Source organism: Lissotriton helveticus, chromosome 7, assembly GCF_964261635.1.
Source record: "Lissotriton helveticus chromosome 7, aLisHel1.1, whole genome shotgun sequence".
NCBI lineage: Eukaryota > Metazoa > Chordata > Amphibia > Caudata > Salamandridae > Lissotriton > Lissotriton helveticus.
Genome location: NC_136068.1, coordinates 68,653,650 through 68,679,177, shown reverse-complemented (window position 1 = coordinate 68,679,177; position 25,528 = coordinate 68,653,650). Strand labels below are relative to the sequence as shown.

The 25,528-nt window shown below is 44.7% G+C and overlaps 1 protein-coding gene across 1 annotated transcript in view; it reads left to right on the top strand.

Moving 5' to 3' along the window:
* The window catches only part of LOC144768931 (solute carrier family 2, facilitated glucose transporter member 3-like), a 108,420-nt gene that overhangs the window by 69,286 nt on the left and 13,606 nt on the right, over positions 1-25,528 (top strand). The window contains exons 6-11 of the mRNA XM_078652939.1: positions 8,618-8,805; positions 9,459-9,563; positions 9,888-9,989; positions 10,502-10,705; positions 12,518-12,736; positions 19,315-19,389. Coding sequence (XP_078509065.1) covers positions 8,618-8,805; positions 9,459-9,563; positions 9,888-9,989; positions 10,502-10,705; positions 12,518-12,736; positions 19,315-19,389 — 893 coding nt within the window. The remainder of the gene's footprint in view (positions 1-8,617; positions 8,806-9,458; positions 9,564-9,887; positions 9,990-10,501; positions 10,706-12,517; positions 12,737-19,314; positions 19,390-25,528) is intronic.

Here is a 25,528-nt window from a genome sequence, read left to right as displayed (position 1 = left end):
GCAGTGCCCCTGTCAAACTCCAGGCAGAAAGGTGGGCCACAGCTGAAGACCATAAGAACAAACTGCTTCTAGAAGAGTGTCTCCCCCCTCCCCCGCCGACTGCCTCAAGACTCGTTTTATTATCGTTTTATTTTTTCTTTCCTGCCGAGTCCTTGGGTCAGGGCCATGGGTGATAGGCTGCAGGAGGAGTGGTTGGCACAGTTGTCAGTGCCCATGATGGTTTGGCCAGTCGTCTCAGGCCGGCCAAACCATCTTGAACCCTATCTCCATCCCGAACTGAGTTGTCAGGTTGGAGACAACAGGCACAGGTTCCCAGTCTCATTGGGAGCCCAAATTCAGAGAGCTCAGGCCAATCCTGACATTGCTTCCAGCAGCATGAGAGCAGCTTCAGGATTGGCCGCAGTGAAGTCTAGGAGCCCGTGCCTGCGGGTGAGAGGAGCAGAAGAGCACGATGGGGCCAGCTACAGGTACTTTTTTCTTAATTTTGTTTTGTTTTGTCGTCCCCCGACCCCTTCTGCCCTTCCCTCCCCACCACTCTTCGACAACACCAGCCGCTACTGTAAAACAGGACTGTCTCATCGAAATGGGGAAACTTTGCTCTAGTCTAAATTAGATCTCTAGAGCTCACCAAAACGGTACCAGCTAGAAACTCAGTTGTTTGCTGATAAATTCTTAGCGATATCTGTATCAGGAAATTATCGGAGGTGGTGGGTTTCCTGACCCCGGTCAAGAGTCGATTGAAGGTGGAAGGACTCTGAACCAGTCAGATTATTAAGGGTGTTGGGGCACTGGACCCTTGTCAGGGAATTATCCAGGAAGGCAGGCTTATGGTCAGGAGATTGTTGAAGGCGGCAGAGCCCTGGGCCACTGTGCAGTTTACTAAAAGTGGAGGGCTCCAGACCGCCGGCTGCAGATTATCGAAGGTGTATGAGAAGACTTTTGAAAGCAATGGCGCTTTCCTGCCCGGAGATTACTCTGAGCGGTGGAGCTTCAGTTACCTGTAAGGACAGTATTTTAAGGTCCTGGGCCTCTGGACAACTGTCAGTATATTATTGTAGGAGGTAAAGGTATAGGCCCTGTTAGGAATTGTTGAAGGAGGTTGGGATTTTGACCACTGTCAAGAGATTAATGAATGTGATGGTGGGGTGCACCATTGTCAGAATATTATTTAGGATGTGGGACACCTGTTATGTATCAGAAAGTAGGAGTGATATGGATCTGACAACTTTTTGGTATGTTAGAAAGTGTTCTGGGGCTTGTGATAATTATTGGTAATCATTTCTTTATAGCTTTTTATTAAACATTTCATTAGAAGTCATAAAGAAAACAACAAGACACAACTGCACAACTGCGGAGCAGCCCTGTAAATTACATACTGACACATAGTTGCAGGTTATAAGAAAGAGAAAGCGGAAACCAGCAGTGTTGAAACTAAGAAAAATTCTCACCATATCTTGGACATACCCAATCTTTGATTCCACAGTCAATGTCAAAAGATAAGCAGTTGTCATGGGTGCCTAAAAGTCCTTGGGACGTGAGATCTTTGGCAATTCTTATGTATTGGTTTCTGCAGTAGGCGACATCTCTGAACCATTGTTTCAGTGTTGGATACAATTTTTCCCCCCAGTTAATAGCCACCCATCTCTTAGCTAGCGAAAGAGTAACAGTAACCAGCCTACGATTGGCGGGCTGCAGAGGTTTTATAATCCAACTGACATGTGCGGGGGTAGCAGGGTGCTGGTTCCAGCGTCACAGCCGTCAGTGTCTGCGTAATTTGTTCCCAGGACTGATCGATTTAGGGGCAACCCTAGTATAAGTGTAGGAAGTCAGCACATCTTTCACATTTGTCCTCAAGTCTAAGCCCAAATCTGACCAGCTGTGTAGGTGTATAGTACATTTGCTGCAAAAATTTGGAATGAATAATACGCAAATTTCCATTGGCAGTGAGCGGCCCAGTCAATGCACAGCAAAAGGTCCAGTCAGACTCGGTGAGTGGTGTATCTAGCATTCCATTTGTCAAATAGTGTGCTTGTGGTTTACGCTTCATCAGCCTGTGCTGCTTCATAGAGGGCGTGATAAGGCCCTTAAGGGTGTACCTGGTCAACAGAGTCTGAAGCAACTGCAAATTGGGGGGATCTGGGAAAAGGATGGCTAAGGTACATGCAGGGCATCCCGTAACCTCATATAAGTAAAGTGCAAGAAGGGCGAGAGGTGACTCCTCTGCGGCAGATCCCAGAGGTTAAAAAAAGTGATCATCTGGATATACATCCCCCATCACTTAGACTCCCACCACCGATAAAAGCGATAACACCTTCGGCTGAGGCATAACAGATAGAGCAGGTTGATAAGCCAGTGAATGCATCGGGCACAGAGCGGATGTTTACTTGCTCACCTGTCAAGTGCTTGCCAAGCCCCAGAGTACAGTTGATGGTACTAATGCTACCCGGTAGCGACTCTATCCCCCCTCGCATGAACAGCGATGAGAGCGGCACAGGATAGGCATCATCATGCTTGATCACCAAGTGTGGAGTATATCATGAGGGGGTGCACTCAGTACTGTGAATGCTAAGCCTGGGTGCACAGATAGTAAAGGAGGATGTTCGGGCGTTGAACCCTCCCCGGTCACAAGGAAGTGTGAGTTGACGTCATGCTATACACCGCTGTTTCCCAGACCAGCAATATTAGGGTGGATTGTAGGGTTTTGAAGAAGGCCTGAGTGAGGGGCACCGGTATATTAATAAACACGGACAGAAGCTGAGGCAATATTACCATTTTAACACTGCTACCAGATCTGCTAAGGATAAAGGCAATCTTGACCACCTCCGTACTCGATCCTCCATTTTGGAGATCGTCCTGCCGTAATTATACCTCACAACAAGGTCTGGATCTCTACGTACCCAAATTCCAAGAACTGACATACAGCACCATATCGTTGGCGTATAATGAATCACCAGCGGGTAAAGTCTAAAGCGCAAGGCCACTGCTGCGTGTCACTGCCTGAGTATGCAAGCCAGTGGCTCCAGAGCGAGGGCAAAGAGGATCAGCAACAGAGGCAGCCCTGCCCCATTCTCCTGTGGATCTGGATACGGTCTGAGGTGAGACAGTTAACAAGCACCCTGGAAAATGGCTCCATATAAAACAGCTGTATCCGGCTGATAAAAGCAGGGGACTCCCATTCTTTGCAATATTGGGAACAGATAAATCAAGGCAATAGAATCAAGTGCCTTAGCAGCATCCAGCATGACCGTGACAGCCCTCAAGGAGGGATCTAGGTATTGCAATACAGCAAATAGCTTATAAAGATTTTGAGCAGATTCGCGGGTGGGTATAAACCCCACCTGGTTCTGCAGGACCATGGTAGTAAGTAAGGGCTGGAGTCTGATTGCTAGTAATTTGACTAACGTTTTGGTATCAGTATTAATGAGAGATAGTGGGCGATAGAAGCTACGTTACTGGCATTCACTGACCCTTCAGAGCCGCACAAATCGGTATATGAATCTGAGAATGCTGAAAGGATGGACGGGGAGTCCAAGCATGGTGCACCATCTGACCTAGCAGTATTCAGAACATGAGAATGTGCTCTGGGGTTCTTAAGCTTAGTACTCAGAGCGAGGCTCGGTCTGCCTCCCTCCCTGTATGCACGTGCCTAAGAGACGAGTGGTGCACTTCCTGTTCTCCCATTTCATTGTATGCAGTTACATATTCTCGAATAGCCGCCAGGTTTTGGGTGCTTTTCATAGTCACATTCCGGCCCTCAGATCTTTTCCTCTGTGTTTCACAATTGAGTCCGTATATCCTTCAGTATAATTGCCTGTGCTCCTAGGAAGATACCCCAATGGTTGATTTGAAGGCCTCTCACAGTATGCCCATGCTCTCAACTGAGTCCTTGTTAAGTAGAAAGAATTCCACTATTGCCTTTCAGACGTCCCCCCCCCGGACCACCGTGTCTAGCATAGCTGTGGGTTGCAGTTGCCAGCAGAATTGCATAGGAATATGGTCAGGAATGGTCAGTGTCAAGTGTACATCGGTCGGATATTGTTCTGGGAAGATGGCGAACATCCCCCACGCAGGTCTGAACCTCCCTGGTAGTTAACCAATAATCTATGCGGCACCAGGAGCCTTGAACTGAAGAGGTGTATGTACCTTCCCACACCTCCGGGTGCCAGACACACCACACATCCACCACCCCAAACTCCAACATGCCAACTCTCATAATCTGAGCTGCATGTTCACCTTGCCCACCCATCCTGGCTGCCAATCTAGCCGAAGATCGAGGCATACATTGAAATCTCCCCCCCCCCCAAAGCAAGGTCATAGAGGGCAAGGCATGCACCCGTCACCAGAGTAGTGCAAAGTATTCAGAATCATCCATGTTTGGCCCATAGGTGTTTACCATGGTGACCAAGATGCTGCACAGGCAGCCCTGAACGATTACATAGAGTCCGCGAGCATCAGCCTCTGAATGTACAAGTTTGAATGGCACACCTGCTTAATTAAGATGATCACCCCTCAAGCATAGGTGGAGTAATTGGAGGCCGTGCAGTATCCCACCCAGCGTGCACCCACCACACCTGCTGCATAGTCCAACAGATGTATTTCTTGAAGAAATGAGGCGTGCACATGTTGGTGATCTAAATAAACCAGTACCTGTCTTGTTTTTTTTGTTTGTTCAGACTTCTAAAGTTCCACTGTTGTTTTTGCTTTTCCCAAAAATATGTGGGCATGCTCCACAATAAGCATATGAGAGAATTGATCAGCACCAAAGCCATCACGCAGCAGTTGTTCACAAATACCTCCATCCTCACCATGTTGGTGGTTTCTGGTAAGCCAATAATTTGTATATTGTTTTTGCGAGAGCACACCTCAAGATCTTTGTTTTTAGCCTGGATAACTACAATCACCTTCTCCATGCTGGAACAAGTTTATCTCGTAGTCTGAAGTGTATTATCAGTCATGGATATATCCCACCCAGGGTGCACCCACCACACCTGCTGCATAGTCCAACAGATGCGTTTCTTGAAGAAATGAGACGTGCACATGTTCGTGATCTAAATAAGCCAGTACCTATCTTGTATTTTTGGGTTGTTCAGACTTCTAAAGTTCCAGGACAAAAGGGTATGGGGAGCTGCAGTGGGGCCAGTGTTATCACTCGTGTCTCCTGTCTGTCAACTCTAAGATGTGACTATTGTGAGAGCCAAGGCTTAACAGAGCACCCTTTAAGCACATTATGCGGGCAATTGCAATCAAACTAAAATTCCCTCCCTCCTCCCACTGCAGCATCCCCAACTTGCTAAAGGCACATCCCCAGGTACACAAATGTCCTATTGCCAATAAACAACAACATTTTCCCAAAGAAACAGAAAATGCACAAAGTGCCACCATAGGTTTATGAGGTGTTCCCTCTGTGGGGCAAATAGAGATCTAGTAAGCTTCCAGGTGGAGGGGGATGAAAAGGAATCCAACCAACCCCATATAATTTAAGTCAGAATCTGAAACAGTGCAAGACAGTGACCCAAGCTATGAATATGTCATGACAATGTACAGTGAGAGGCAAACCCAGGGTTTCCAACCCAATCTCCAACCTTTCCATTAGACTCCATTACCAGTTAAGCAGTTTTGTATGATGAAGCGGGATAGTCCATTCCTGCTTTCTTTAAAAAGTCTAAGGCTGCTAATGAATTTGAGAATATCTTCTGCCCGTCTTTCAAGTCAATGTTCTGCCTTGTTGGGTATATCACAGCATACCCCTACACCAGTCTGTTGTAGCTTCCTCTTCACAGGTAGAAACTTGTGTAGTGCACCCTGGACTGCCGAGGTTCAATTGCGAAAAAAAGCGAGGTATTGCCCTGATGTTGGATAATTCTTTTCTCCTGCAAAGGCGGAGCACTGTGTCATGTTCACGATAATTCAGCAGCTGCTCAATGACAGGGCATTGGGGCCCCTCGAAGGTGGCAGTGTCCCCAAAGATATGTGGGCATGCTCCACAACAAGCATATTAGAGAATTGATCAGCACCAAAGACATCACCCAGCAGTTGTTCACAAATAGCTCCATCCTCACCATGTTGGTGGTTTTTGGTAACCCAATAATACGTATATTGTTTTTGCGATAGCACACCTCAAGATCTTTGGTTTTAGCCTGGATAACTGCAATCACCTTCTCCATGCTGAGACAGGTTTCTCTCGTGGTCTGAAGTGTATCATCAGTCGTGGATATATGCTGCTTAGCCTCAGGTATGCACACCGCCTGTTTGTCAAGTTTGGTTGCCATATGATCCATTCTGAGAGTCAAGGTATCAATTTTGTTATTAATCGATTGTAAGCTCTGCTGCATGGCCAACAGCATAGCCTTCAATATTTTGCCTGCCTGTGGCGACCCCTCTTGTTCAGATTTCGATAGGGTCTACCGTGGGGTCAGCTTGCACAAGGCTAGGTGAGATTGCTGCTTATCTGTCTTCCCATGGCGGGAGGGCAGGCCCGCCCAGAGGGAAGAGAACAAATCACTGGGTGACAATATCTGGGAAGCGCAGCAACTCAGGATATAGTAGGCAGCTCAGTATGGCAGCAGGTGGGCCCAATGTTCCTAGTCAGCGAGTCCCGCCAGTGCAGCCACAACCAACCCGCTCAGTACAGTTCCAACGACACCACCATGAGGGCCGCCGAGTACAAAAGCAGCAGGTAAGGAGGCATGGACACTCAACACGTGCACGTGGTGCCCAAGGATCGTGCTATACCGCCACACTTTGGCTGTCAGGGCCGTCCAATACCTCTCAGGGCCCGCAGCAGTTCATTCTGCAACGCCCAAGGCAGCAATGTCTTCAAACCCCCAAAAAATGCACTAACCATTGCACATGTCCTCTTGGCCCAAATCCTCTTCAGTGCTGACCTCGGATGCAGTGGACTCCTGTCAGGGCCCCCAGCAGCACACTACAGGGAGTCAGACAGCTCCCCTGGGTCTCTCCTGGTCAGACTAGCAATAGGCTGCCAAAATCCTACCGGGCAGCTCTACGCACAGCTCCCCCTCAATCTTTGTACAGCAAGAAAGCACATCCTCTGACGTTTCACAGAAGTCCCATCTTCATGCAGCCCATAACCCATTGGTGCTGTCTAAGACGTGTGGTGTCTGGACCCCGGCTATAGGCCCCAGGCTACGCGGCACTCTGCACCAGCACCTCCTCCACTCAGTCCGATAGCAGGCTCTGTGGGCTCCTCCAGTGGAAGCAGGGCCCCGCCCTGCAGGCCCCCATCCCCGTGCTTCCCGTGTCTCACACAGTAGTCTCCCGCAGCTCACCTGCCAGGTCCGGAAAGTCGTCAGTCAGGGGGCAGTCTATCAACAGCAGCATAACTTACGAGGTATAGCTCTGTTGTCACCAAGCAGAATGATTTGTCTTTCAGCACAGCACCACCGCCATGTGGCGAGGCTGCAGGGAGGCTAGGCGGGTCTATCAGAGCTGCATCGCCTCGAGGGCATGTTTATTTTGTTGCCTCTCGTACAGAAAGTCACCACAAACACAGGGCATAGCTTTCACGGCTGAGATGGGTGCATAGATGCAGGATATTGTATGGATATTATGTTCCGGTCCACAATGCTACACCACAGTGTGGCCATCTTGTGTTGGGCTCTCTGGAGCCCTAATATTGGTAATCATTAAGAGTACTTGGGCTCCTGGTACCCACTGGTAGAGGGTGGCTGTGCTTGTGATTGCCCCTGGGGGATTATGGAGGGTGGTGGAGTATCTGACATATACTGGCAGATTATTGAGGTTGGTAGGCTTCATATGACTGTTTGGAGATTGTTTTGAGTGGTGAAGCTTCTAAATCTGTTGGCAAACTATTGAAGGCAGCCATCCTTCTGTTACCTATGGGGTGACTACTGAGTGTGGTAGAGTTGATGGTGATTCATGGGAGAATTTCTGAGGATGGTGGTGTGTCAAACATTAATTTGGACATTTTTTGAGTGTGTGAGAATGCCTGAAACTTGATGGGAGATTACTCAGAGTGATTGTAGTTATGAGACCTATTTGCAAAGTTTTAGTGTGGTGAGGTAGCCCATAATGTTTTGAAGATTATTGAGCGGGATAGAGTTTCTATTGCATCTCAGCAGATAACTGAGTATGACAGTGTGGGTTCTGAAGGCTGTCCCGAGATTAAGGGTGTTGGGGGTTCCCATGACTTATCAGAGATAATCAAATCTGGTGGGCCTTCTGTTCTGACACATATTGATACATTATTGAGTGTACTGGGGTTTCAGAGGCATGTTGGGAGGTTAATTGGGGTTGTTTCTAACACTGAGAGGAAGGCTATTGAGGATTGTTGGACTTCAAATATGTGGTGGATGACTGTGGAGGAGGACTAAGCTTCCGATAGGGCTTCTGAAACTTCCTGGAGATTATTGATGGTGCTGGGGCTTCTGTTAGCTGTTTAAAAAATAGGGGGGATTTGTATTCTGGTAATCATGGTGATATTATTATGGGTGGTAGAACTTCTGATAATATGACATTGCATGTTAAAAAATTGGCTGAGACATGCAAGATAGAGTTAGTAGGAAGGGAGAAGTTGATGTTCCTTGCATGAGAGCCTCCACATCAACTTATCTTCATTCTACCATCTTGTCCTCAGTACTGCAAAAGCTTCGTGGCACAGACGATGTATCAAAGGACATCCAGGAGATGAAGGAGGAGAGTGCCAAGATGTCACTGGAGAAGCCAGTGTCTATAATCCAGCTCTTCCGCCTGAGCAAGTACCGAAAACCCATCTTTATCGCCATAGTGCTGCAACTTTCTCAGCAGCTGTCTGGCATCAATGCTGTAAGTCCTATCCAAAAATATACACATCATTGCTGGTCCTGAAGATCTATTCCTCTTGCTAGATTGAGGCACACCAAGCCAAACACACATCTATATATCCGGAGTACACTATCTGGGATAAGCCACTTAGTTTAACATGAATGCATACACAGAATTTAAACAAAGACTATTCTCCTACCTCTAAAAGGTTGGCCAACATTAGTGCTATAGCCTCAAAAGAACAACAGTACGGAGTACCCTAACTGACAGCAGCTTCCTTAGGATGACTGACCTTAACATCTTAGTTGAGACTAGTGCAATATCAATGTAAAGACAGAATGTTAGGAAGCAGGGTGAGCTTTCGGAAGAAATAGCATGCCGTTTTCTTGCCAATCCATGGTTTTAAGATCTCTAAGTTGTAAACCTTGTACATTTAAGACTGGCTCTGGTTTGTTGATGCCTATAACTCAAGCAGTCTGAATAGTTTGTAGACAATTGGTGATAGGATTTGATGGTGCACTTCCTGAGATATGGCACAATTTCTTCCTTGACATCAAACTAGGGAGTGGTTGCATAATGGCCGTGTTTCAGTGTCAGAAAATCTATTGATGAAAAATGTGGATTTAGGTTCTGTTTTTCTTAAAAACCAGCATATCTTCTTTCTCTTCTCCAAGGTCTTCTACTACTCCACTAAGATCTTCACAGATGCCGGTATTCTCTACCCAGTTTACGCAACCATTGGAGTCGGGGCTGTCAATGTTTTCTTCACTGTTGTCTCGGTGAGGCCAATTTGTAAATCACTCAGTATCTTTTCCATTGGGCAATGAGGGGGAAAGGTTGGGGCTGCTTAAAGAAGAAGAGTTCCATGTGTTCTATGAAAAATGGTGCATTGAAAGAAGGGCATCCATAAAGTAATCAGAAAGACTGCAGCGTCGAAGAGATGAAGAACGCGTTTTCAGAGCTACTTAACTGAGTCAATACATTGTTTTTTCCAAATTGGAAACTTGGTAGCTATGCATCAAGATATGGTATTGTCTGGGTTGAGATAAGTTATTCATGCTGTATACACCTGTTTGTCTTTTTCCTAAATATTTACATTACAGCTGTTTCTGATTGAGCGAGCAGGACGCCGTACCCTTCACTTGACAGGACTTGGTGGGATGTTCTTCTGTGCCATTCTGATGACCATTGCACTCAAACTCAAGGTGAGGCCTTCTAGATCCTCTCACCAACCTGCTGGCCCAGATACAGAGAAGGGCAAGGCTAGGAAAGGTGGTATACATGACAGACCTGAGAAAGATGGTTAAATGACCAAAACAATGTCACACAAACGTTAATTGCCATATCTGGTGCTAGTGCGTTAAGGCCACACCTTAGAGTCGATGACGCGGTAGAGATGATACATAGAGGGTTCCATGGGAAACATGTTGTTGTTATGATTGTAAACCAGTTGTTATTGGTGGTTCATCTTGGGACTAGTCCTCATGCACTTGGGATTGAAGTTTTTTAATTGGTCAACAGGAGGGTATATTTCATATGTGTCTGTGTATATATATATATATATATATGTATGTATTTAAGTATATTTTGATATATATATGTTTATATGTGTGTGTGTGTGTGTGTGTGTGGTCACCTATTGTTTCGAACCTGTGTTTTGCTTCCTCCATATTGAACCCTTCCAGTGCCCTATCATTGCTTTACTTTATCTCAATAGGAGACCATCTTCCAGATGAGTTATGTCTGCATTGTGGCAATATTTGGCTTTGTGGCCTTCTTTGAGGTTGGACCAGGCTCAATCCCCTGGTTCATTGTGGCAGAACTCTTCAGCCAAGGTCCACGGCCAATCGCCATGGCTGTCTCTGGATGTTGCAACTGGACAGCCAACTTCCTTGTGGCCATGCTTTTCCAATATGCAGCGGTAAGCCAGTGTTCTCCAAAAACTGGAATGAGTTCTCACTTATTGTGACTGTGTATTCATCGGTATCTTAAACCTGTAAAACTAAGGGCATCTAAGCTTTGTGTCACTATTAGTATTTCCCAAGAGGACTAGGATAGCTCAGCATATATTCAGTGTGGTGGCGCACTTGCATAATGGCTGTGTTCAATTTGTGATCAGTGTGAGTGCAGCCAAAGAGTTCTGGGAGAGCCTGTTTACAGCCAGTGTGAGTGCAGCCAGTAAGTACTTGGAGTTCATGTACCTGGAGACCAGATGAACTAAAAGCAATGGTGGATGTCAGTGGGTTTACAGCCTTTCTGTAAAGGGAGAGCCCAGTTTTTTAAAGAACATGCAGTTCTGTGGAAACATAATGGTGGTGTCAATGAAGAAGCAGCTTAATGTGGTCTGCAAAACTGCATCAAGTTTGCCCTTACCTTGTGGGTCATGGGAAATTAATTAAATAGCCATGAGGCAACTTTAAAGTTTCTATATGTGGGTCTCTTCAGAAGATCTTCAAAGCTGCCATGAATGAAGGGTGGCAAAAGGAACAAATGATGGACGGAATGCTGAGTAATGCAAACATTCACCCCCGGTCACAAGGATCTGGGTTTAATCCATCGTTCTTTTGCTCACCACGCCACCCCCAGTTTGGACCCAGCCATATGTAAATCAGTCTTTACACTGTGTCTCATGGTAACAGTCCAGCCCAAACTGCCAAGCCAGCTACTCCCTGGATCGGAAACAAGCATCCTGAGACCAGTTTCGGGCTTCACCCCTCATCAGCCAGGCTAGCTTGAATCCAGTGGTGCAGTGAGCATGGGACTCACGTCTGGGCATACCCTTCCCACTTAGGGCGACAAAAGCAAAAGGAACAAATAATGGACAGAATGCTTAACAATGCAAGCATTCACCCCCAGTGTTTGTTTCCTGTCTAGGGAGGACCTGGCCTAGCAGTTCGGGCTGGACTGTTTCCATGAGGAACAGGGCCAAGATTGATTTATATATGGCTGGGTCCAAACTGGGGTGCCTTGGTGAGCAAAAGAATGATGGCTTAAGCCCAGATCCTTGTGACTGGGGGTGAATGCTTGCATTGTTCCACATTCCCCCCATCAATTGTTTCTTTTGCTCGTGAATGAAGAGTGAGCCTTTTGATGAAATTGGATAACTGTCATTTTTGGGTCGAAAATTGAGTTTCTTTCAAAATATTCTCCATAATAGCAAGGGATGTGCTGTGTGATTAGCATCAGCTGTGGGTTGGGATTAGCTTAGGGAAGAGGTGTGGCGCCACGGCCAGGGCGACTGGCGCTGGAATCTGGGGCTCACAGTTCGATCAGCCCAGCACCAAGTGACTAAGGGCAATAGCTTGCTTAATCTTCCTGACGGCCCCCAGCTCCAGGATGCCATCGGGTAACTGTTCGCCCTTTACAAAAATACTGGATCCGCTTGATGCCATTTTATATACTTTGTGTGTGTCTCTGAATTTGGATTTACTGATGCATGCCAAATGAGGATGCGCCTGTGTCTGACGAGCAGAACCGTCTCCAACCTGCTGGCATTATATTGCCCAAGGTTTGATAAAATTAGTCAGAACTAGATTTATGTGGGTTTATCTTGTGGGGAATCATCCAATGTTTTCCTTCTACTACCACAAATATTCCCCTAGCCTCGTTATTAACATTAGATAAGTGTGCGTTTGGCGCCCTTGGTGGACAACTATTAGAAAATTTGCATATCCGCACTCACCATGCAAACATGCTTACTTCGTTTCATCTTCTTTTCTTTAATATCAAACAGGAAGGCTGTGGCCCTTACGTCTTCATCATCTTCGCTATCTTGCTTCTCATCTTCTTCGTCTACACATTCTTCAAAGTCCCAGAGACCAAGGGACGGACATTTGAAGAAATTTCCCGGGACTTTGAAAGATGCCCAGCGGAACAACCTGTGGAGAAAGGTCCCAATGAGGAGCTGGCAGACATCAAGAAAGCTGATCCTGCCATAAATGGGGAGCCACCGGTGTGAGAAGAGGCACTACTCAACATGACCTCACCAAACTCTCAAGAAGAAGCTGTAGAGACTTGTTTCAATGGCTGGAACTTGTTCTGTTGTAATAATGTTATCACAATGGCTGCTGGTGGAAAAGGTGCATGCCAACATGTTCCAGAGTCTGTCAGAACAAATTCTCTGTGACCAATGTAACACTTTAAAAATGTTTTTGTTCTGGAGGGTGGGACAGATTTCCTCCCTGATTTGGGCAAATCCCAAATACATCCGTGAAGAAGAGCTTCTGAATGTGATGGCAAATTTCCAATTCCTCTGTTCCCTGCGGCCTATTTAAGAAGAGAAATGTTTTCCTGGAAGACTCACAAAAATCACCAGTGAGAAGAAACAACCTCAGGATCCAAATGTTGCTTTAGAAGGGTTTTAAGGAAGCGGGGCAGCATAGCAAGAGTGTAGATTGCCCTGTTCCCGGGCAAATTTTTGTTGGCACATTTGAAATGAGGTTTATCTGTTGGAGCAAATGCAAAACAACTACATTTGACATCGTCGATTGCAGGTGGCATCCATTCACACTTGTGTAAATTTTAAGAGGGCAAGAGATTTGGAATCTCCATACAAATGGCGATAAAAAACAAAGCCAGAATTGTTGGTCAACTAACTCCTCTGACATGGAGCTGCAAAGAAAGAGATCTCAACTTGAGTTTTTCAAAAATATATATAACTTTATTTTTATGATGTAATGGTAATGGTGTTTATGGATCTTAAGTACTTACGGCGCATGGAACCAGACGTCTTTGCTTTATTACAATGACAGAGTGAGGTATTGTTTCACAACTCCCTACTTCGTCACCTCGCCTATACGAGAAGATGTAATGAAAAGAGCTGATTGAAATTGGCATCGATATAACAGTGTAGTAAGATAACTCTCTTAGCACACTTCTGGTCAATAGCCCGATTTGCAAAGCCTATTAGCTTATTTTTGGCGCCCTCTGATTATCAATTTAGGGATATGTCGTAACTGTGCGTGGTGTTCACGTGTGTGTATGTGTAGGGGGTGTTTGTGCTAGTGTGTATGTAGTACAGTTTTGCATCTGTTCCTTACAGCTGTCTTGGTCTCTGGAAATACTCTGTGACGTGTGTATGTCAGGCATTTATCCATATAATATTATTTCTTCTTTAAAGAACTTAGCACAAATAAGTATACAAACAGTTTGACAACATAAACAATCACTGCCATAAAATAAATATATTCTAGAAATTCTGCAGAGAGATCTAAAAAAGGAAGGAAAGGTAGAAATGAAAATTGAATTTTTGAGAAAGGTGTTGCCATTTTTTGTACTTAGCTGTTGCAACATTCCAGCTTGTGTTGCTCGACTGCCCAGAGTGGTCAACGGATTGAAACTGAGATATTGTGAGGCATCTTAACTTTTTTTGCTATTTACACCACCTCCTTCGTTTGCAGGGAAGGAAGGCCCTCGTTAGAAACAAGCATTGTGGGTTGTAATGTTATTTATTTAAGTTCTAGCTTAAGTAATAGCTGAAACCTTTATCTTCTGGGTCAAACAGAGCATCCTGTACAATTAGCCATGTATTAATATACTGTGTGTCAAAGTCACAGCCAAAGAAAATAAGAGCTACCTACAAAATGTTCCCCAGGCTTCCATCTTCAGGAACCACTGGTATATGGGGCTAATGATTAGCACATAAATCTCTGCAGAATCTGACATTTTATGGCGTATCTAATGAGAGGTTTATGTGTAGTGTTTTAAGATCTTTACATGTGTCTGTAATGTATCTGTGTACATGTGTGAAACTGTATCAATCTTCCTGTGAATTACAAGTGTACAATTCACCTCTTAGAACAACTGCTCCAATACTATGCCTTACACTGCCAAAAAAAAAGAAATGCTGCACTTTGCGCCTGGGGAAATAAAATTCCATTGGAATTATCTTTCAATATTTCTTCTATATATCCTTGATTTCACTGGAAAGGCCGAAAATGTAGACATGTTACTTCGTAATGTTTTAAGCAGCTAAGCAGTACCTTAAGAGCGAAATAAATTTGAGCCCACTCAGGTTTAAAATACTGCCGAGCCACTTGCGTGACACAACTTGACGCAAAATATAGTGTCTATTACCTGTGTTAGTAAACTACGTTCAGTAGCGTTGCATCAACGCCTGTCGAAACTTTAGTAGCTATGGGCCTTGATGTTTATTACCAAATTCTGGCAACTAGAGATATGTTTCTTTTATTAATGAAGAGGTAACTTAGGCACACTTACATACAATTCACTAGAAAGTTGCTGTTGTCTGAGCACAGTTTAGCTGATTTCATTATTATTGGATAAACAGACTCAGGAGTATTTTCCCTTTTAATTGCAATAATCTAATAAACCAAATATATCAAGTGGCAGAGAATCTTCAAGCTCTGTAAATTGTTGATCCGAACCGCACTACATGGAATCTTCTTCCAGTGTGGACTGAAATTTAAGGTCAAGTTGCAAGAAAGCAGAAAATTGAGCAGATGTTACCACCTGTCTTTAAATTTGGTGTATGTCTGCCATTGAAATCCAGCATTTCTCAGGGAAACGAAGCCTTAAATTTAGGGGTTTGAAAAGTAATCTTCACAATACTTCAATGGAATTTCAAGGTCAAAGGAAAGCGTTGGTGAGGATCCGAGAGAGTATTTCTGAATATTATCTTGAACAGATTCCTTTCTGTATAAACGTCAGCTCTGGCCTTGGACGCTTCGGTGGCCAATAGGGAGCGTGCTCCACCAATTTATTTTAAAATTTCACAAATGTGTAAAATTGTGAGCCCTTTGTCCCACTAATAAGACCTTCCTCCAAAAGAAGGGTGGGTTCTTTGGATATTTATTTAATATTCAAGGAGAGGCTGTTGCTTAAAATCAGTCTCCAAGAGATGTGAGTAAGAAAGAGTTATGTAGTGAAGTCCACCAAGCCATTAAAATGTGAAATACATTTGATGGAATGCAGGAAGTTCCATATTTGTTCTTTGCAAGTATTGTAGATAAAGATGCTTCTAGAAGGTTGTACCACAAGACTTGTAGGATGTAGATATTGAATCAGATGCTATAAATTAGTCTGGGTGCTAGTATGTTTTTATCTTTAAATGGTGGTGATGCTTTACTAAACTGTATTTGTTGTGCCTTAAAATTTACTGGTGCTAATGTGCACAATCCAATGTTATGCAACTAATTCTTCTAAATGTTGCTACAATTGGTAACTATGACTTTTTAGAAGTGTAATTGGTAACACGATCTCCAATTTGACACACATTTATCGACATGATTTAAGAAATGAAAACAACAAAAATGTGTACATAACAACTAAGATTTTTCTGGTTTTAATTTATATAAAAAAGAGCTGGTGCATGTTCAGCGGAGTGAGGTAAATAGATAATTCTAGAAACACATTTTTCAAAGAATTTGAGCTCACAAACTGCAAAGAAAATAACCGATAAAAGGAATATTTTATGCACTTAGTTGATTGGAAGGCAAAATATTTTTCTGGGTTGTTGTGGGGGGTATGTCAGAAAGCTGCATTGTTAATGTGCCATGGGACCGTGTTGAACTAACTCCATGTTTTTGTATAACTCTTCTTATTATTGTATTCAACAAACAACAGCAAACTAAACCCAGCATGACAGCTAGAGGGAATCATTAAATAACTTTATAATTCTTACCTAACCTGTTTGTGTAAAAAAAGAAAACAATGAGAGGCTAGTCTTTGAGCTGGTATGCTGTGGTTTCTCTCTTCCTAAATGAAACAGTCTGTTAGAAGGCACAAGAAATGGAAAACAATGACCTAATGTAAACTCTCAAAAAGATCTATGATGTCCCTAGAGCATGTATCTAATGGATTACTACGTTGGTCCAAAAGATACTATGCATCCACCATAGGACTTGCCTGTTTTTTGGGTCAACCTCACAACCACAAAAGTATGAACCTACTCATATCAAAAGGGACTACAATAAGGTATTTAAATCAATGGTATTAGCAATTTGTAAACACAATACCTAAACACAATTCTAACAAAACAGTAAGTGTACTAATACAAAATGTCTGTGGCAAGAGTGTGGTTACAAAATTAAAACATATATGTTTATTCTGTTTCATACAATGAAATTATTGTGCAATAACAATTACATATAGACATTTTAAAAAAAACAATACATATAAAAACAGATTTGTTAAAAACAAAGATTACACATCCATATATTAAAATTGTTCAAGAGAACAAATGTCGACGGAGCGTTTCGGTGTTGATAATAGGCACCTTCTTCAGGACTGTTTCTCTTAATTATCAATTTTCTGGGTTTATTAGGAGACACTTTGCAATATCGCATCTACGTCTGAATATGCTCAGTTGAGAGTATACCCGCACCGATATGTCTACGTGGTATAGTGAGTTCAATTTCTGTATATTTATAAATTTAAAAAGTACACCGCCATGGAGGAGCCACCGATCTAAGTTCAGGTGCTGTATATCACCTATTTCCTGTCACTTCGAAAAATCGCTGTAGCCGTGCCCGAAATGCTATTTACCACGGCGTTCTTAAAATCAAGGGTTGTCTTCAGGATTTAAAACGCAATCAATTAATATGTTGTCGGTCTCCCTGCTCCTCACAGGGCAGAAACAGAAAGCCAGAGACGCTGCCCTGTGAGGAGCAGGGAGACCGACAACATATTAATTGATTGCGTTGGCTCCCCATACAGAGAAATAGGTTAGTTTATCATACGGTTTGATCATAGGAGAATTTAGTGAGTGCACCTCATTTCATTACATTTAATTTCATAATTCACCAAACAACGTTATACAGATAGTTGACAATCATGCTCCAGTGAGCTAAATTTCATTATCATTTCTATGGAATCAGCCACAACTCCAATGTATTTTTTCTTCATTTCTACAACACAACCAAATACAACTCATGTTACCAAACATAAGAACTCCTTAATTTTAAAACATAACTAGAACTTGTTAAAAACTTATTAAAAGAAAGGCAGTAACGAATGGGCGCAGCTCAGGACTGTTCTAATATCTAAAATGTATTGACATCTCTTCATCCTGATTCAAACCCCAGGGACTCATTTTATTGTATTTTATGATCATTCTGGATTCCAGTTTTCTCAGTTCAAGAGTGCGGTTCAATCCCCTTTCTCTTGGTGGGCTCGAATCCAACACACAGAACTTCAGAAGATTTTGATTTTGGTTATGTTTAACACTGAAAGGGCGGGCAACCGGATATTGTTTGTCATTTTTGGTGATCGCACGTAAATGTTCCAGAATACGCAATTTAACCTTGTTGATGGTACTTCTGATATAATACAGATTGCCCATGGGCATTTTAGCGCATACACTGCAAAATCTGTATCACATGTAAAGTGTCTCATGATCTTGAAAGCTGCTTTTTCACTACATAATTTAATCGTTTTACAGTTCTGGCTGTATCTACATGCTTTGCACTTGGTACAGGTGAAGAGTCCTTGTATAGGATAAGGCTTTTTAGGTTTCTTGATACTACTAGTCATCAGAGTATCCTTCAATTATCTATTTTTTCTAAAGGTCATCGAAGGATATCCACCAATGTTGTCCTGTAAGTCCTCATCTGTTTTAAGGATCTCCCAGAATTTCGTCAAGCTTTTACCTACCTCCCAAGCCTCTTTATGGTACGTGGTAATAAACCTAAGCTGATTATTTGTTGGGTCTGGCTCCTTTTCCATAAACAGTTCTTCCCTTTGTAACTTGGCCACTTTATCAACAGCTGACTTGATGGTGGCTAAGCTGTAACCTCGATACTTGAATCTTTGTGTCATGACTAGTTCTTCTCTACTGTAGTCATCCTCTGTACTACAGTTGTGTTTTGCACACAATAATTCTCCAAAGGGGATGCTGTTTATGAGGTTTTTAGGGTGACAGCTTTGTGCTTGCAGTAAACCGTTACCAGCTGTTTTCTTTCTATGTAACTTACTACAGATTTTATTATTCACAATTTTTAGTTTCATATCTAAACACGTAATCCTTTCTTCACTTGTCTCACTGGTAAATTGTAGATTAAAGCAGTTTTGATTCAATGTTCGCACAAATTCATCTGCCTGTACTTGGTTTCCATCCCAGATGCAGAATATGTTGTCAATGTACCGAGCCCAGAGGACGACATGGTCAAGATACTGACTGATGTTCCGGAAAACCTGCTCCTCCCACCAGCCGAGGTATAGACCTGCAAAGCTGGGGGTGAAGCAGGTTCATGTAGGAAACTGAGTTGAGTTAGTATGGATTTATACACCATAACATGATGTTAGAGATATGGCAGGTCGTATAAACCTATTATTAGTGACATCAGGTTTCAATACGTGTAAGTGCTGCTAGCGCATTAGCATATGATTGCCAGGGTTGGAAACACTCAGTTTCGCTAAGGTTTCGTAGAGAACATTCATTATAGTTATTAATTACACCACTATGATCGTGTTGATCCTTCATTGGATAGTTGAGACATTATGACTGTATCTGTATACATGATGTGCACAGGTATTAAAGTCTTTTATATTTTGCTTTGATTTTTGTTCTAGGTGCATATTGCGTTGTGCATTATTTTTGATACCAGGTTATCACAAGAGGATTTCACATTGGTGTATCGAGTTCAGGTAGATAAATTGTATAGTAGCTTATGCAAGTGGCAGCATGGGTACTGGTTTCTTTATGCACGCTAATATATTTCACATGATCATCTTTATACTGACACCTAGGTTCACATTCACTGTAAGTTTCATTTGCTTTTCACCCATTTTTCACTTGGTTTATATTTTGATAAATCGATCCCCGCATTTCCAAAGATTCATTTACACGGGAGAATCACACTAGTATCATGTAGCGGCACCCCCCACAGTGTCTTGTTTCAATTATGTTTTACTTTTTTACTCATACAGATACACACCAATTTTATATATGTTTCAGGAAATCTCCCCTGACGAAGGGAAACTTAATTCCCGAAATGCATTGGGCTCCGGACTCTATGAAATTTATAATCATATGAATACAAAGATTCTGTATAAAAGTGATTTCCTCAACAATATGCTGTTTGGTTGTTGAAATGTTAAATCATACAAATGCATTAATTTAGATAGATAGACATTCAGCATTAACATATGTATGTATATAATATGTACTGTACATTCAGAAATAATTATGTAATTGTTTCTTCAATATGAATTATGATTTTTTTTCAAAAGAAAAAAATTTACATAAAGAAAAAATTGATTACCTTCGTTAATTTTGTAGTTGAAAATAGTTTTCCAGGGAACAGTGCACACTGCTTGCAGACTGCTGCCTGCATTCTCTTTTTTATGATTTCTACTGTGTTAGCCAACACGAGTATGTAGTGTAGCACCCCAAACAGAGAAATAGGTTAGTTAATCATACGGTTTGATCATAGGAGAATTTAGTGAGTGCACCTCATTTCATGACATTTAATTTCATAATTCACCAAACAACGTTATACAGATAGTTGACAATCATGATCCAGTGATCTAAATTTCATTATCCTTTCTATGGAATCAGCCACAACTCCAATGTATTTTTTCTTCATTTCTGCAACACAACCAAATTCAACTCATGTTACTAAACAAAAGAACTCCTTAATTTTAAAACATTACTAGAACGTGTTAAAAACTTGTTAAAAGAAAGGCAGTAACGAATGGGCGCAGCTCAGGACTGTTCTATTATCTCAAATGTATCGACATCTCTTCATCCTGATTCAAACCCCAGGGACTCATTGTATTGTATGTTATAATCATTCTGGATTTCAGTTTTCTCATTTCAAGAGTGGGGTTCCCTCCCCTTTCTCTTGGTGGGATCGAATCCAACACACAGAACTTCAGAAGATTTTGATTTTGGTTATGTTTAACACTGAAATGGCGGGCGACCGGATATTGTTTGTCAGTTTTGGTGATCGCACATAAATGTTGCAGAATACGCAATTTAACCTTGTTTTTTTATTTTTTTAAAAACTTTTATTGAGCAACAAAAGCATGTGTACAGAGATGGGCCTACAACCGCACGGGCTGGCCGCTAAGATCGGAACATATCACGGTATAAAACAGTGGTCGCCACTTTGGCGGTCAGGCACAATCCGGATACAAAATGTCGCCCACAATATGGAACAGGAGAAGACATTTTTCTTATTTTAAAGCACACCAAAAACAACAAACAACAAAAACAAGGCGAAGGAATAATACACAGAGAGTCAGCCCTGGAGGGGGGGCGGAAGCTTCACTAAGCAGGAATACAAAGTCACAATCAGTAGGCTAAGTCAAGGCGGGGGGGACAGCGGGGAGGTCAATCAAACCAAAGGACAGTATACGAAAGTTCAGCAACGCCAACCTAGGGTGACAAGGGAATATCAGGGGCCTCCACCAGGGGCGGAGCACAAATATATCAAACCAAAGGACAGTATACGAAAGTTCAGGATCGCCAACCTAAGGTAACAAGGGAACATCAGGGGCCTCCACCAGGGGAGGAGCACAAATATCCCCGCGATAGGCATTCCACTGACACCAAATCTTCGTCCATGCCCTAGGTCTGCCCCTGGCTGTGTAGACAGTCTTTTCGCGGAACATAGACCAATCCATGTTTTCTTCCCACACGGAGACAGTGGGGGGCCTGTGCGAGCCCCAAAGTTGCGCTATGTCCCGCTTCGCAACCATATACCCCAGGGTCGCCCACCTGGTTTGGGCCACCGAACAATCTGTAGGTTCCCAAACATTCAACAAACATCTCCTCGCCTCCGGCACCAGGGAAATTCCAGTCACAGAAGCCATCACCGCAAGTACCCCCGTCCAATAGGCAGCCACCCTCGGACACTCCCAAAGAATGTGAAGAAACGTGGCACTCATCCCACACCCACGCTTGCAGAGGCCATCCTGGGAAAAACCCATCACAACCAGACGAGGACCAGTAACATAAACCCGGTGGAGGATCTTGAGCTGAACCAGACGGAGACGGGCCGGAATGGCAACCTCTTTCGGAGAAGACAGCGCCAATTGCCAATCCTCGTCATCCAATTCCAGCCCGTCGCCGACCCATGCCTCCCGAAGTCGAACGAGCAAGTCCGTGCGATTGTGAATAAGCTTCTTATAAATCAAGGAGATAGTGCTATCAGGGATATGACCATCCAGGATACGATCTTCGAGGGGGGAGGACTCGGGGATTGCGGTACCAGAAGTCAGAACAGAAGTGAGGGCATGACGGACCTGTAAATATCTAAAAAATTCCCTATCACTCAGGTCATAATCATTCCGAAGGGCCTCGAAGGACTTCACCGTTCCATTCGCACACACGTCACCCACTCTACAGATCCCAATCATGTCCCAGTGGTCAAACCCCTTCGTTGTCCAAAGACATCCCAAAAGCTCAGACGCGAAAAGCGGAGTCGCCAGCGTCACTCGATCATCCCACCCTAAGCTCACGTTCGCAGCGCGCCACACACGAACCGCGATCCTAGTCGGTCCCGTAAGGTGGCGCCCAGCTGACCTAGAGTAAAGCGCTCTATTAAAGTCACCACCCGGTAGCTGGAGTCTGTCCATTTCAAAGGCCGGAGCCGGACCCGGGGAATACATCGAATGGTTAATGGCAGACAGTTGCGTAGCCCAATAATATCTTCTGATATCAGGAAGTGCTATGCCCCCGTCATACCAAGGGATGGTGAGCTTCGCAAGTGCAATACGTGGGCGCCCGTCCCAAATCAGTTGCCTTTGCAGACTCTCGACCTCTCGGAAATAAGTAGCGGGGATATCGTCATAGCTATTCTGGAGCGCGTAAAGGAATCGCGGCAAGGACATCATCTTGAAAAGGGCGGCCCTGCCCAGCGGCGACAAGGGTAATTTACGCCAGCGAGCAACGTCCAGCCTCAATCTATGAAGCGGGGGAAGGAGATTACGTTCAAATCGGAGCGACGAATCCAATGTAATAAAAACCCCCAAGTATTTGAAACCGGACTGAACAACCTGGATGGGAAATCTATTCGGCAACGAAGGCAGATCGCCCGAAATAGCATAGATGCAGGATTTAGCCCAGTTTATAACCAAACCAGAATTCTTTCCAAACGAGGCGAGAACGTCAAACAGGACATTCAAAGATTTACGCGGGGAAGTAAGATAAAGAAGAATGTCGTCCGCATAAAGCGAAACACGGTCCTCAAAATCTGGGGACCAACGTATACCCCTGAGAGAAGGTTCCCAACGAAGCCACGCAGCCAGCGGCTCCAACGCGAGAGCAAAAAGTAGTGGAGACAAGGGGCACCCCTGTCTGGTCCCCCTACCAAGGTGAAAGGGAGCCGACACTCGACCGTTAACCACGACCTGTGCCAAGGGGTCGGTATACAGCAGCTTCACCCACCCGATGAACCCCGGGCCAAAACCAAACTTCTCACGAGCCGCCCAAAGGTAGGGCCACTCTATCGTGTCGAAGGCCATCGAGGCATCCAACGAAGCCAAAATGGCCGGCTCCGTCAGAAGCCCCGCCCTCGCGATGACTCCATGAAGGCGACGCAGATTAAGAGCTGTGTTACGGTGCGGGATAAATCCGGATTGGTCCGGATGAATCAAGTCACTAATGACCGTTAGGAGGCGAGTAGCCAGGACCTTGGCAAGAACCTTAGGCTCGACATTCAACAGGGAGATGGGTCTATATGACGAACAAAGATCCCGGGGCTTACCATCTTTAGGAATTAGCACAATCGTGGCCAGACGCTGGTCATAAGGGAGAACACCCCGCTCACGGGACTCCGAAAACATCGTTCGAAGATAGGGCGCAATCCGATCGGGGCGTAGTTTGTATAACTCGATTGGCAAACCGTTTGGGCCCAAAGCCTTGCCCGAACGGAGAGAGCGAATAGCAGTTGCGATTTCATCCGTAGAGAACGGGGCCTCCATGGAGGACCGCTCCAGATCGGAGAGGCAGGGCAAAGCTATGTCGCGCAGCAAGAGGCGAGAGTCGTCTTCATCCCTTACCGACACTGGGGAGTAAACCGCACGAAAATAGTCCGCAAAACATTCCACTATTCCAACCGGGTCCGTTACCCGCACACCATTCAAAGTCTGAATCACAGGCACCACTCGATTCGCCCTCTCTTTTTTGTCCAACCAGGCAAGCAACTTACCCGCTTTGTCCCCAACATCATACAGACGACCCTGTTGCTCCCTAAACATCAGTTTGGCCGCATCTGTGACCAGAGACTTATAGGCAAATTGCTTCAGACCCAGGGCATGGAGTTTGGCACGAGTGACACCCGATTCCAGGTCAGCCTCCATCTCAAGTATTTCCATCTCAAGATCCACCACCTCCCGATTCCTTGCCTTTTTGGTTTCAGCAATAAGGGACAGGGCCTGCCCACGAATGACTGTCTTAAAAGCCTCCCATAGGGACACCGCAGAAGAGACAGACCCCTCGTTTTCCAGAAAGTAATTGTCCAGGGACTTAATCAATTGACCACGGGTCTCAGGGGAGGTCAGGTACCAAGGGTTGATAGGAGCCACCAGGCCCGCCGCCTCCACCCCCACATCAAAACAGAGCCAGAGCGGAGAATGGTCCGAGATGCCCCGGGGGAGGTGCCTAATCTCACGGACAGCCGACGACTGTTCAGCCGGCATGAGGAAGTAATCTAATCTAGACAAACTCCCATGGGCCCCAGAGTGGAAAGTATACTGAAGTTGAGTGGGGTGCATAAGTCTCCAGCAGTCCACCAAACCAAAGGTATCCAAAAAGCCACCCAGCCATAAATGGGTCCAAGGTGTATCCCTAGGGGGGTAACGATCACTCAGACCAGAGAGAACAGAATTAAAGTCACCAGCCATGAAAAGAGCACCATCAGGGAGTCCCAACAAAACTCGGCCCAAATCAGAGAAGGTAGAGGTCTGCAGGCCAGGGGGCACATAGACGGTGAACAGGGAAAGGGTCTTGCCCTCATATCGTCCCACGAGGACGGCATAACGCCCCCGATAATCGAGGATCACATCATCTATCGCCAGGGGAAGAGAAGCCCGGACAAGGATGCCCACCCCCCTAGAACCCGTTGTAAACCCTGAGTGCGCAACAAGACGATAGCCCCACCTATTCATCGCGTGACAAGTGTTGCCCACTAGGTGTGTCTCCTGCAGAAAGACAATATCGGGAGACAAACGTCGCAGGCATCGAAACACCACCCCTCGCTTTATACGATCCCCTAGACCATTGACATTCCATGAAACAAACCTCAACCCGCTACCCCCCATCCCACGAAGCAACACAGAAACCACCCCCCAATGAGCATGACACTGAAAGTACAATTAGCAAAATAGAATCGCCTTGAAAAAACAAAACACAAACTACAAACGCCCCAACAACCCCCCCCCCAACACCCAAGGAAACACCCCCCACCCTGCACCCCTGCAGTAGACAAAAAAGGCACCCCAACATGCAGTGTGCCTGTCGCCCGAAAACCCCCATTCTACAAAAAGACCCCGGAAGAGGAAAAGGCCCTGTCCCACCCGCCACCCCGACAGAAATAAGGGGAGAAGAGAGTACACAGAAAACAGATCACTCATTTACCGAACCCAGGAAGAAATTACATGGTACGGACACCGGGCCCAGATAACAAGTTCAACTCTCCACGCCACCCTCGGCACCACCCGGGTGCTCGGTGGGATCAGCGAAATTAGGCCGATCCGGCAGAGAGTCCAGCCAGTCATTCACCGAATCAGGTCGATCAAAGAAAAGGGTCCGTTCATTGTACTCCACTCGCAGCCTGGT